Source organism: Zeugodacus cucurbitae, chromosome 2 (assembly GCF_028554725.1).
Source record: "Zeugodacus cucurbitae isolate PBARC_wt_2022May chromosome 2, idZeuCucr1.2, whole genome shotgun sequence".
NCBI classification, from domain to species: domain Eukaryota; kingdom Metazoa; phylum Arthropoda; class Insecta; order Diptera; family Tephritidae; genus Zeugodacus; species Zeugodacus cucurbitae.
This window is the reverse complement of record NC_071667.1, coordinates 7,520,550-7,532,835: the sequence shown is the minus strand read 5'-3', so window position 1 is coordinate 7,532,835 and position 12,286 is coordinate 7,520,550. Positions and strand designations below refer to the sequence as shown.

General features: G+C 35.7%; 5 protein-coding genes across 12 annotated transcripts in view; 3 read left to right on the top strand and 2 right to left on the bottom strand.

The window, feature by feature from the left end:
• The window catches only part of LOC105210084 (leucine-rich repeat-containing protein 15), a 119,234-nt gene extending 113,674 nt beyond the window's left edge, over nucleotides 1-5,560 (top strand). For all 3 annotated transcript variants that reach the window (XM_054225533.1, XM_054225534.1, XM_054225535.1), the window contains exon 5: nucleotides 2,423-5,560. In XM_054225533.1, coding sequence (XP_054081508.1) covers nucleotides 2,489-3,790 — 1,302 coding nt within the window. In that variant the 5' untranslated portion in view covers nucleotides 2,423-2,488 and the 3' untranslated portion in view covers nucleotides 3,791-5,560. The remainder of the gene's footprint in view (nucleotides 1-2,422) is intronic.
• A 154-nt stretch (nucleotides 5,561-5,714) lies between these two features.
• On the top strand, nucleotides 5,715-8,538 carry LOC105210070 (kynurenine aminotransferase). 6 transcript variants are annotated; one of them, XM_011180799.3, is made up of 6 exons: nucleotides 5,715-5,854; nucleotides 6,755-6,924; nucleotides 6,991-7,141; nucleotides 7,212-7,448; nucleotides 7,504-8,101; nucleotides 8,161-8,538. In XM_011180799.3, exons 1-6 carry the CDS (start codon nucleotides 5,792-5,794, stop codon nucleotides 8,376-8,378), a joined length of 1,437 nt encoding a protein of 478 aa, XP_011179101.1. In that variant the 5' UTR covers nucleotides 5,715-5,791; the 3' UTR covers nucleotides 8,379-8,538. The 6 variants fall into 6 exon arrangements, with proteins under 6 accessions (XP_011179101.1, XP_011179103.1, XP_011179106.1 ...); XM_011180801.3 differs by having other exon boundaries at nucleotides 5,781-5,922; XM_011180804.3 differs by having other exon boundaries at nucleotides 5,838-5,979.
• LOC105210071 (cytochrome c oxidase subunit 5A, mitochondrial-like) lies at nucleotides 8,525-9,263 on the bottom strand. The gene has a single exon (XM_011180806.3). It carries the CDS (start codon nucleotides 9,021-9,023, stop codon nucleotides 8,574-8,576), a length of 450 nt encoding a protein of 149 aa, XP_011179108.1. The 5' UTR covers nucleotides 9,024-9,263; the 3' UTR covers nucleotides 8,525-8,573.
• Nucleotides 9,264-9,420: 157 nt separating this feature from the next.
• LOC128919903 (kynurenine aminotransferase-like) lies at nucleotides 9,421-11,494 on the top strand. The gene is made up of 5 exons (XM_054225531.1): nucleotides 9,421-9,878; nucleotides 9,945-10,095; nucleotides 10,166-10,402; nucleotides 10,458-11,055; nucleotides 11,115-11,494. The coding sequence occupies exons 1-5, from the start codon at nucleotides 9,448-9,450 to the stop codon at nucleotides 11,330-11,332; spliced, it is 1,635 nt and encodes a 544-aa protein (XP_054081506.1). The 5' UTR covers nucleotides 9,421-9,447; the 3' UTR covers nucleotides 11,333-11,494.
• Nucleotides 11,481-12,143, bottom strand: LOC128919904 (cytochrome c oxidase subunit 5A, mitochondrial-like). The gene has a single exon (XM_054225537.1). The coding sequence runs from the start codon at nucleotides 11,977-11,979 to the stop codon at nucleotides 11,530-11,532; it is 450 nt and encodes a 149-aa protein (XP_054081512.1). The 5' UTR covers nucleotides 11,980-12,143; the 3' UTR covers nucleotides 11,481-11,529.
• Nucleotides 12,144-12,286: the final 143 nt, after the last annotated feature.

Sequence of the window (12,286 nt, the reverse complement as noted above, 5' to 3'; positions counted from 1 at the left end):
ACATTCACCCCGAGTAACACAGGCTATATTTATTGCTAGAATCTCAACTTTCTGGAAATAGTTCCCAGGTGAGGGTATCAAAAAGACTCCGTGATGGAGAATCTTAATCTGAAACTGAAAATAGTCTAGTCATTCTCTTCGCATCGCAATCGCGTGGCATAAAGTCGAGTAACGAGCTCTCGCAGCTGCTTGAACAAAATTCCAAAACCTCCCAAATACGCGCTTGAGAGTCGAGTACGGAGGTCTGCTAGTTATATATAAATAAATTACATTAATATTCAAAGGTGTAAACTTAACCAGAAACAACGTTAACTTCGGCTGTACCGAAGCTAATATACCCTTCACAGGTGCATTTCTTTTAGTAACTATGTGTTTAAGCAAATCTAAAGACGTAAGAAAAAGTAAGTAAAAAACAAGCCCTTGATTCCGATCGTTCAGTTTGTATGGCAGCTATATGCTACAGTGAACCGATCTGAACAATTTTTTCGGAGATTAAATTATTTCTAAGAGCAATAACTCACACCAAATTTCGTGAAGATATGTAGTAAAATGCGGAAGTTTTCCATACAAGCCCTTGATTCCGATCGTTCGGTTTGTATGGCAGCTACATGCTATAGTGGTCCAATATCGGCAGTTCCGACAAATGAGCAGCTTCTTGAAGAGAAAATAACATCTGCAAAATTTAAAAATGGTATCTTAAAAACTGAAGGACTAGTTCGTATATATACTGACAGGCAGACAGACGGACGTGGCTAAATCGACTCAGTTCAACATACTAATCATTTATGTATATATATACTTTAGAGGGCCTCCGACGCTTCCTTCTGGGTGTTACAAACTTCGTGACAAACTTAATATAACCTGTTCAGGGTATAATTAGGATGCCATATAAACTGAATAATAACGTGCGTAACTACATAATAGCTCCTCGAAAGTGTTGCAAAACACTTGTTGTACACAACAACTTTAAAATAATATTTTCCAGCGTATTTAGGTAACCTATAACTCTGTACCAACTACAGGCTTATATGTATCACAAGTATGCATGTAAATATGTGTGAACTAAACAAACTTTTAAGCGCTTAATACATCCATATGTTTGTATGTAATGTAAACAACTTTCAGCTGTTGTGCACATAGTAAATACAAACATATATCTTCATAAGCACACAATAAATACACAGTTGACCTATGAACTTACCCCAAGCACCGCGATGCAGACTTTTGTGGCTCATATGCGTTTTTTTTTTTTTGTACAACAAAAACAAAAACAACTTTTGCACTTCAATTGCCAACCGAGTTACAAGTGTATATAGTAAAAATAATATGCATGTATTTGCATCATACAGTTACACACATTAGTGAATGGATAGTGGATGTGTTATATACATATCCACAACTGTAAAGATGCCTACTGAGTATAAAAATCTCAAAGAAAAAGATCTGATCATCATTCGAATTTATAACACCTGATACAAGTAGATGGCAAATTTATAGAACTATAATAGATCCTGCACGGTCTCTGATTTAGGGTAGAAAGTAAAACGAATTTTCGAGAAATGTCCAGGATTGCTTTCTCTCACAGGAGCAGTGTATTAAAAACTGTTAAAGCTAAAAATAATGTTCACCGAAATCGCTTTAGTTTCGTATCGAGCTTTTTCGAATACTACAAATTCAATTTCCTGCTGGGTAGCTACGGTTTGTAGGTGCATTTCGTTTCAAAGCCGTTCAGCCAATTTACGCCAGCATTCATTCATTTGAGACCCATTATGTGTATGTGTAAATATACATATGTTACAGACGTACAGACCCATATGAGAGTAGATATACCGAAATGAAACCTCATAATCATAAATCTCCCAGCTTTAGCTCATAAATTTTTGAGTTGCAGAAAATCTTCTGTATGGAAAGGAAAATGAAGCACGAAGAATAAGAACAATTGGGCACAACATGCAACATCATTTTTAGATGGAGTGACAACAGCAAAAGCAACAAATATCGGCTAGCATTGAATGTCGAAGTCGAGCCTCAACCTTTTTGAATCAACTTTACCCTCAACTTGATTGGTTGCACTGGTTGCATTCATGCATCAACATATAGAGGACTCTTGATATTGTACATATATGAATGGGACAATGTGTGCATGTGGTAGTACAATTTGCGTGGAAACTTGTTTGAAGGTACTCAACAACTAGCAAGCTTATTGAGGCCAATAACGCGCTATGCAAACAAGGCTGGTGAGAAGTCTAGGTTATGTGCTAATAATGGATTAATTATAAGCATATGAATCGTATAGGCCAACTTTTTTTTTGAGTACTTCTCGAATTTTTAACTGTTACTTTTTTACCGTTATCTTAACTAAATATAATTATTACATAATAATAAATTAATTAATTTAAATATTTTTTACTTACCATTACAGCGTCTACCAGTACCACTGAACCTTCTCTGAGCTGCTAGCACCAAACCACCATTAATCAGCACCAAAATGAGTACGACCACAGGCATTAAATCGCAGCTGCTACTTTATGCGCTGCTTACCATCACCTGCTTGTGCGTCACAGCACAGCTACCGGCAACAGGGTCTTCCAGTTGTGGACCCAACTTTCCAGCGGCCTGCCTTTGTGGGCGCGAACTGTACGAGGGCAGCATCAGTTACATCGTAAACTGCACGAACACTGGCATCCATAACACCACCGTACTCGAGTTCATGCCGGGTGAGGTGGAGATTTTAATATTCACCGGAAACATAGTGCCCGAGCTGCCATGGAATGTATTCGGCTCGATTAACGATTACAAAAACCTGAAGATCGTCGACATGAGCAACAATCACATACGTGAAATACGCGGCAAGTCCTATCATCACGTGCAAAATGTGGAGCGTTTGATTTTAAATCACAACAATTTGAGCATTTCACGCGAAGACGACGAAGTGAATCACCATCATCCACGGGTGTTTTCGAATTTCTTGAATCTACAAAGTCTACACCTCACCGATGCGTTCGCTGACAACAGTTCGCCACAATTAAGTGAAGATTTACATGATATTTTCGTGAATAGTCAATTGACCAAGTTGCAGAAGTTACATTTGGAACAGAACGAAATCACACACTTCAAGGATCGCAATGTATTCTGTGATCTGCCCAGTCTGCGCGATTTACATTTAGGCGATAATCTGCTAAAGGATATTAATTTTGAGGTGCGTTGTTTGAAGAATTTGCGCTTTCTCGATTTGGAGCGCAACAAATTCGAATACGTGAAGACACACGACATGATGCTGCTCAACGAGCTGGAGACACGTGAAGATCGCACCACCAACCTGATTGTCGATTTCAATCTCAATCCATTCCTGTGTGACTGCAAAATCAGCTCATTTCACACCTGGATATTGTCGACGAATGTAACGGTACGCAATAAGAACACACTAATGTGCTATCACAACGACGTGGAGCCACTACCGATAATGGAGCTGAATATGGATGCTTGCGCGGAAACGGTGGCGGCTGCTGCCGCAATGTTTAACACAGCCACAGATGCGCACTATGGCATGCAGCAGAGCAGAGGTGATGACAGCATGGCAGCCGGACGGCCGCACATGAATCAACACACGGTGACACTCATCTTCCTGCTGATTGTTCTGAGTATGATTTTGCTGGGACTGGTCGTGGCGCTGGTGTATGTGAGTCGGGAGCGCATTAAGTACATGATAACGCCGGTTTTCGATAATGTCGCCAAGAAGGTGCAGTACACATCGATCAAGGATGAGGATTGTCCGGAAGTGTATGTTTAAAGTGCTCAAACTAGTACAAAAAGACCGACAAAAAAACTAACGCGCGTTAAATGAAATGAGAGGCCATAAATGACAGTCAACAGATTGACAAGCGAATGCGTGACAGTTCGAGAGCTGAAGTGGTAACGTGTAAAGTTTGAAAACCACCAATTAGTTGATAACACAGTTCGATAGCCACTGTCGTGGCGGTTTATACAGCGGCAACCGTGTGGATTTTTTACTAAAATAAAATTGAATTTGTGCCATTTAAAGACAAAAAATCAAACAAAAAAGACGCAAAAACGAAAGTTGAAGAAATGTAAGGCATATTTACATACACATACACACATATATGTATGTAAATGGCAGCTGACGCAGGAAATAGTAGTAGTTAGTAATGTTATTTGAAATGTGTATGAAGTAGCAGTGGTGTCACAGGAATTGTTAAAAGCCATCGTCTAATACATACATACATACAAATGTATCTGTAGATATTGTATACACGCACTTGCAAACATAGACATTAGACAAACTACATACACACATACATAGTAGATATTTAATATTTTCACAACAGAACAGGAACATATCACAGCAGCATTTGTAAACAGTAAAATTTATATGATTAAATTTAATGAAAAATAAGCTCAAGAGACCAGAAATAAATACTGAATTATATGTATGTATTTTACTAGTTTCTAGCGACCATTGCTGCTTTTGCATTTTAAAGCTAAATAAAGTGTGTTGCGTGCAATTTTGTGAGATGAGCTAATATTTTTGCATTTAAAACTATTTTTAATAAGATATTAAAACAACAAAGTGTGTGTAGTTATTTGAAATTATATTATCAATTTATAAATTTCGTATATGTAACCGCTATGTAAGTAAAACGGAAATGAAAAAATCAACAAACTCATACGTAATTTATACTACACTACATTGCCTCTCAAACTACAGTAATGTCTATCACAATACCAGCAGATATCACATGAGATACCATATATAAATTAAAATATACATTCAATTATTTTCTTTCTCTTTTCGAATATATAATACAAGTTTTTATTATTCAATACAATACAAAAATAAAACAAACAAAAATCACTGTAATTTAGTGCTCGCTTGCATTTGAATTAAATCATACATTAGTGATATCTGTGATTTAAGTTACATAGCATTAGTTGGTTGAAAGCGCTAAAAACAATGAAATGAAAAGTAAAAAAGCAAAAAAGAAATTTGAAAAGAATAATAACTTAAATGAATAAAGTTAAAAAACACAAGTAGAAAAATATACGAAACGAAACACAAATACAAATACAAACAGCAAAATGCTTGTGTACTTATACAAATGTGCGATATGCAGAACTATATACATATACATATACACACATACATACATATATCTACAAATAAAGTGTGGTTATAACGAGAATACGGAAAGTCAATTTACTGATATAGCAATTAGTTAAGACGTTTTTTACTTCAATTACACACATTTACACTAACAATTTACATTGCATATATTTGAAAAAAAAACATTAATTACAAATTAACACATACATATTTAAATTTTCATTACTATATTTAATTAACACAATTGATTTTAATTGTTTAAAATTAGTAATGCACATAATATTATTACATTCATACTTATGTATTATACATACGCACGCGTGTGTATTGCATATACGTGAACTAAGCAATTGTTAATAATAAATGTTCTTTTCTTTAAAATGAATTCATTTTTTTTTTATAAGAAACCTCAATAAAAAGAACTATGTAAAACATAAATTGCTTTTTCTTTATAAATTTTATTTAATCTTCATAAGAATTCTTCATCAGAATCATTGATTAAACTAAAAAATCAAGAAAATAAAAAAAATTATCGCAAATATCGTTTTGCGATATTTTTTTTAACACAGAGTGTATACGAATCATTTTTAATGCCTACAAATGCAGAAATGCAACACTGCGTGCAGTAATGAAAGAAAGGAATAGCAGCCATAAATAAAATATACGAAGATGTCAGCTATTGCGCATGTGCAATTTGGCAAATTGTGTTTTTGCCGTTTGCTGATAATACTTGTAAATATTACTTAAATAAACTTGCTACACAAATGCTATAGCAATTAAATTTCTATAAAATATATCAAGTAATTTTCTTATTTTATTTACAAAAATATATCATGAAAGTGGGTTTATAAGCAAAAGTGAGCGTTACAGTGATTGCATTTGTTTACATCCATGTGTGAATTTTGACAAGCAACAGTTTGTAGTTTGTATGTTTATATATTAAAATAGGGAATGTAAGTGTTAAACGATCTAAGCATCCCAGTATGCCTTTTACTAGAAAATCAGTTGTTAAAAATATATAAACAAGAGTGCAAACAAACGCGACACAAATAATTGCTAATGATGGGAAAGGGTTCCATGGCACACAACGTGGCTGACTCTTATAACTTTTGATAACACTTGGCTTCAAATGCTGACTTGCAACTCTAGTTAACTATGGCATTCCAATTGCACCAACATCCATTCTCTGTCACGATCATTTGTATATAGTCTTTACAAAATCGTGTATACCTCTTCCATTTCATGCAAAGATTAGTGAACTGCTTCGCTGTGTCATTGTCATATTCATATGTATATGATGTGCCTTATGAATTATGCAATAAATGTATATAGAATAAATCGTTTTTTTATTTAGTCACAAGCAAAAGCTCACAAGTTGCGCATATAATTCCATAGTACAACCAATTGCATTTATTTACTGTGATCTTAAACTAATTACCGCAGAGCAATTAGTAGCAGACTCCTAAAAGTAAATATACATCCTATCTCTTATGACTTTGGCTTTTAATTTATACTGCTGCTTATCATTAATCCCTTTCAATTCTTCACATACTTTTACTGATAAGATTTGTGCTCAGCATTATCTCTTGTGACATTCGGCATGAAATAGTTCTTTTAAAATCAATTTTTCAGATGCTTATTCTACCATCACGCATTTTGTGCCAACAAACACGTCACTTACGAGGTAAACGAAATATTTTAAGTGCTGCTGTCCAGAATATACAACAAAGGGAAGAATCTACCATCGGAATGGAAAAATTCGGTCTGCCAAAACGTTTACAGGGCAGTAAACCAAGTGTTTGGTTAGTTGAAAATTAGAACAAATGTGAATAATCAAATAAAAACGTCAAAAATTGTTTAATTTGTAGGAATGAGTACATTACGTTAGCTCTGCAGTACAAACCACTCAATTTGGGGCAGGGATTTCCAGATGAACTTCCACCATCTTATGTCACGGATGCCTTAGCGGATATAGCCAAAAGCGAGAATCCTATGCTGCAGCAATATACACGTGGTTATGTTAGTTGTCGATAATTACTTATTCTTCTGGTTCGTTTTTCTAATTAATTACACGATTTTACGTTCACAGGGTCATGTAAGACTCGTGCAAGCATTGAGTAAACTTTACTCGAAGTTAGTTGATCGTGAAGTAAATCCACTCAGCGAAATACTTATAACATCGGGCGCATACGAAGCACTCTATTCGGCTATAATGGGTCATATTGATGTTGGCGATGAAGTCATTATCATCGAGCCATTTTTTGATTGCTATGAGCCTATGGTGAAAATGGCTGGTGGCGTGCCACGCTTCATAGCACTAAAACCGGTAAACCAATTCAGTCATGACTTCATAATACACATTTAAAGTTGGTATCTCTTAGAATAAATCGAATGGCACCATCAGTTCTGCCGATTGGGTGCTCGACGATGCCGAACTTGAGCAGGTTTTCAACAATAAGACCAAAATGATTATACTAAACACACCACACAACCCAATTGGAAAGGTTTTCCATCGTGAAGAGTTAGAACGTATTGCTGCTCTTTGTCGTAAATGGAATGTTTTGTGCCTATCAGATGAGGTCTATGAATGGATGGTATACGATGATGCCAAGCATATTCGTATTTGCACTTTACCCGGTATGTGGGAACGTACCATAACAATTGGTTCAGCCGGCAAAACATTTTCGGTAACTGGTTGGAAAATCGGCTGGGCCTATGGACCATCTAATTTAATTACCAATTTACAAATGGTACATCAAAACTCTGTGTATACATGCCCCACTCCAATACAGGAGGCTGTGGCAATAGGTTTTGAGTTGGAACTAACCCGGCTAGAGTCTCCCGATTGCTATTTCAATAGTTTGCCACAAGAATTGAAGGTGAAAAGAGACTTCATGGCGAAATTCTTGCAAGATGCAGGCTTGAAGCCCACAATACCCGAGGGTGGCTACTTCATGTTAGCAGATTGGAGTAATTTGGGTATTACTTTCTAAATAGTTAATTAAACTAAATGTTTCAATAAGAACACTAATTTTCAGGTAACAAAATTGATTTAAGTTCTGAAGCAGACCAATATCTGGATTATAAGTTCACTAAATGGATGACAAAAAATATGGGCTTGCAAGGAATCCCTCCAAGTGCATTTTATGGTGAAGATCATAAAAAGTTTGGTGAAAATTTTGTTCGTTACTGCTTTATCAAAAAGCAGGAGAATTTAGAAAAGGCGGCTGAACTCCTTAAGAAGTGGAAAGCTTAATGCCGTGGAACATATATATATATATATATTTTAAACGGAAATAAGATAATTCGAGACAATAGTAAATCATACGTGTATTAAAAGTACACTTGCATATTTGTTTATATATTCTGGTAGAGAAGCAAAATATTAAAATCTACAAGTCATATAATGATAAAAATCTTGTTTTAATTATCAATACTCAGATTTATTAGTTCACATATCAAATACTGATTTTACAGCCAACTCAGGCTTATCGTAATTCAATTCCTCTGGAGTTGGAATACCAAGTTCGATTAGTGTTGGGCGTATGTGACCTATTAAATATGGATATATTTGGTCTACCTTATCGCCACATCTATCCTTGCATGCTTCCAACCACCGGATAGCTAGAGCTATGTCGTTGACACGACGGCAAGCACGCAATGCAGCTTCAATTATTTTGGGATCGGGAACCACATCACTACCCAATATATCATTCATGCCTTGACGCAAATCCCAGCCATCGATTTCGCAACGGTTAAAGAAATCTTCAAAACGTTTTGAAAAAATATGTTCCGGTTCTTCTTCGTGCATATGCATGCAATTACGGGAAATTACCAAAGCAGGCAGCCTTTGAGAAGAACGCAAAATCTTAACGATACCCGAAGACATGCAACGCAACATTTTCGATTTTTGTATAAGACTAACGTGAAATCGACAAAGTAAAACTGACGTAAAAAACTTTGAAAACTAATAATTAAACATGTTATGTTTCAGAACAGTACTAACGCATGATTCAATTGCAATTTGTAAATATTTATGTGTACACACAATTAAATGGGTTTTTGACTTTCACACTACAATATTTATTAAAGGTACGATTAGGCTTGATATTAAAAAAAACATATAAAATTAATGAAATTCAAATTTATCGACATTAAATTAAACATTTATTCTGAAATTGTGTTGTCGTTCCATATTTTTTATACCATCTAACGGGTGATTTTTTTGAGGTTAGGATTTTCATGCATTAGTATTTGACAGATCACGTGGGATTTCAGACATGGTGTCAAAGAGAAAGATGCTCAGTATGCTTTGACATTTCATCATGAATAGACTTACTAACGAGCAACGCTTGCAAATCATTGAATTTTATTACCAAAATCAGTGTTCGGTTCGAAATGTGTTTCGCGCTTTACGTCCGATTTATGGTCTACATAATCGACCAAGTGAGCAAACAATTAATGCGATTGTGACCAAGTTTCGCACTCAGTTTACTTTATTGGACATTAAACCAACCACACGAATGCGTACAGTGCGTACAGAAGAGAATATTGCGTCTGTTTCTGAGAGTGTGGCTGAAGACCGTGAAATGTCGATTCGTCGCCGTTCGCAGCAATTGGGTTTGAGTTATTCGACCACATGGAAGATTTTACGCAAAGATCTTGTCCAGAATATACAACAAAGGGAAGAATCTACCATCGGAATGGAAAAATTCGGTCTGCCAAAACGTTTACAGGGCAGTAAACCAAGTGTTTGGTTAGTTGAAAATTAGAACAAATGTGAATAATCAAATAAAAACGTCAAAAATTGTTTAATTTGTAGGAATGAGTACATTACGTTAGCTCTGCAGTACAAACCACTCAATTTGGGGCAGGGATTTCCAGATGAACTTCCACCATCTTATGTCACGGATGCCTTAGCGGATATAGCCAAAAGCGAGAATCCTATGCTGCAGCAATATACACGTGGTTATGTTAGTTGTCGATAATTACTTATTCTTCTGGTTCGTTTTTCTAATTAATTACACGATTTTACGTTCACAGGGCCATGTAAGACTCGTGCAAGCATTGAGTAAACTTTACTCGAAGTTAGTTGATCGTGAAGTAAATCCACTCAGCGAAATACTTATAACATCGGGCGCATACGAAGCACTCTATTCGGCTATAATGGGTCATATTGATGTTGGCGATGAAGTCATTATCATCGAGCCATTTTTTGATTGCTATGAGCCTATGGTGAAAATGGCTGGTGGCGTGCCACGCTTCATAGCACTAAAACCGGTAAACCAATTCAGTCATGACTTCATAATACACATTTAAAGTTGGTATCTCTTAGAATAAATCGAATGGCACCATCAGTTCTGCCGATTGGGTGCTCGACGATGCCGAACTTGAGCAGGTTTTCAACAATAAGACCAAAATGATTATACTAAACACACCACACAACCCAATTGGAAAGGTTTTCCATCGTGAAGAGTTAGAACGTATTGCTGCTCTTTGTCGTAAATGGAATGTTTTGTGCCTATCAGATGAGGTCTATGAATGGATGGTATACGATGATGCCAAGCATATTCGTATTTGCACTTTACCCGGTATGTGGGAACGTACCATAACAATTGGTTCAGCCGGCAAAACATTTTCGGTAACTGGTTGGAAAATCGGCTGGGCCTATGGACCATCTAATTTAATTACCAATTTACAAATGGTACATCAAAACTCTGTGTATACATGCCCCACTCCAATACAGGAGGCTGTGGCAATAGGTTTTGAGTTGGAACTAACCCGGCTAGAGTCTCCCGATTGCTATTTCAATAGTTTGCCACAAGAATTGAAGGTGAAAAGAGACTTCATGGCGAAATTCTTGCAAGATGCAGGCTTGAAGCCCACAATACCCGAGGGTGGCTACTTCATGTTAGCAGATTGGAGTAATTTGGGTATTACTTTCTAAATAGTTAATTAAACTAAATGTTTCAATAAGAACACTAATTTTCAGGTAACAAAATTGATTTAAGTTCTGAAGCAGACCAATATCTGGATTATAAGTTCACTAAATGGATGACAAAAAATATGGGCTTGCAAGGAATCCCTCCAAGTGCATTTTATGGTGAAGATCATAAAAAGTTTGGTGAAAATTTTGTTCGTTACTGCTTTATCAAAAAGCAGGAGAATTTAGAAAAGGCGGCTGAACTCCTTAAGAAGTGGAAAGCTTAATGCCGTGGAACATATATATATATATATATATTTTAAACGGAAATAAGATAATTCGAGACAATAGTAAATCATACGTGTATTAAAAGTACACTTGCATATTTGTTTATATATTCTGGTAGAGAAGCAAAATATTAAAATCTACAAGTCATATAATGATAAAAATCTTGTTTTAATTATCAATACTCAGATTTATTAGTTCACATATCAAATACTGATTTTACAGCCAACTCAGGCTTATCGTAATTCAATTCCTCTGGAGTTGGAATACCAAGTTCGATTAGTGTTGGGCGTATGTGACCTATTAAATATGGATATATTTGGTCTACCTTATCGCCACATCTATCCTTGCATGCTTCCAACCACCGGATAGCTAGAGCTATGTCGTTGACACGACGGCAAGCACGCAATGCAGCTTCAATTATTTTGGGATCGGGAACCACATCACTACCCAATATATCATTCATGCCTTGACGCAAATCCCAGCCATCGATTTCGCAACGGTTAAAGAAATCTTCAAAACGTTTTGAAAAAATGTGTTCCGGTTCTTCTTCGTGCATATGCATGCAATTACGGGAAATTACCAAAGCAGGCAGCCTTTGAGAAGAACTCAAAATCTTAACGATACCCGAAGACATGCAACGCAACATTTTCGATTTTTGTATAAGACTAACGTGAAATCGACAAAGTAAAACTGACGTAAAAAACTTTGAAAACTAATAATTAAACATGTTATGTTTCAGAACAGTACTAACGCATGATTCAATTGCAATTTGTAAATATTTATGTGTACACACAATTAAATGGGTTTTTGACTTTCACACTACAATATTTATTAAAGGTACGATTAGGCTTGATATTAAAAAAAACATATAAAATTAATGAAATTCAAATTTATCGACATTAAATTAAACATTTATTCTGAAATTGTGTTGTCGTTCCATATTTTTTATACCA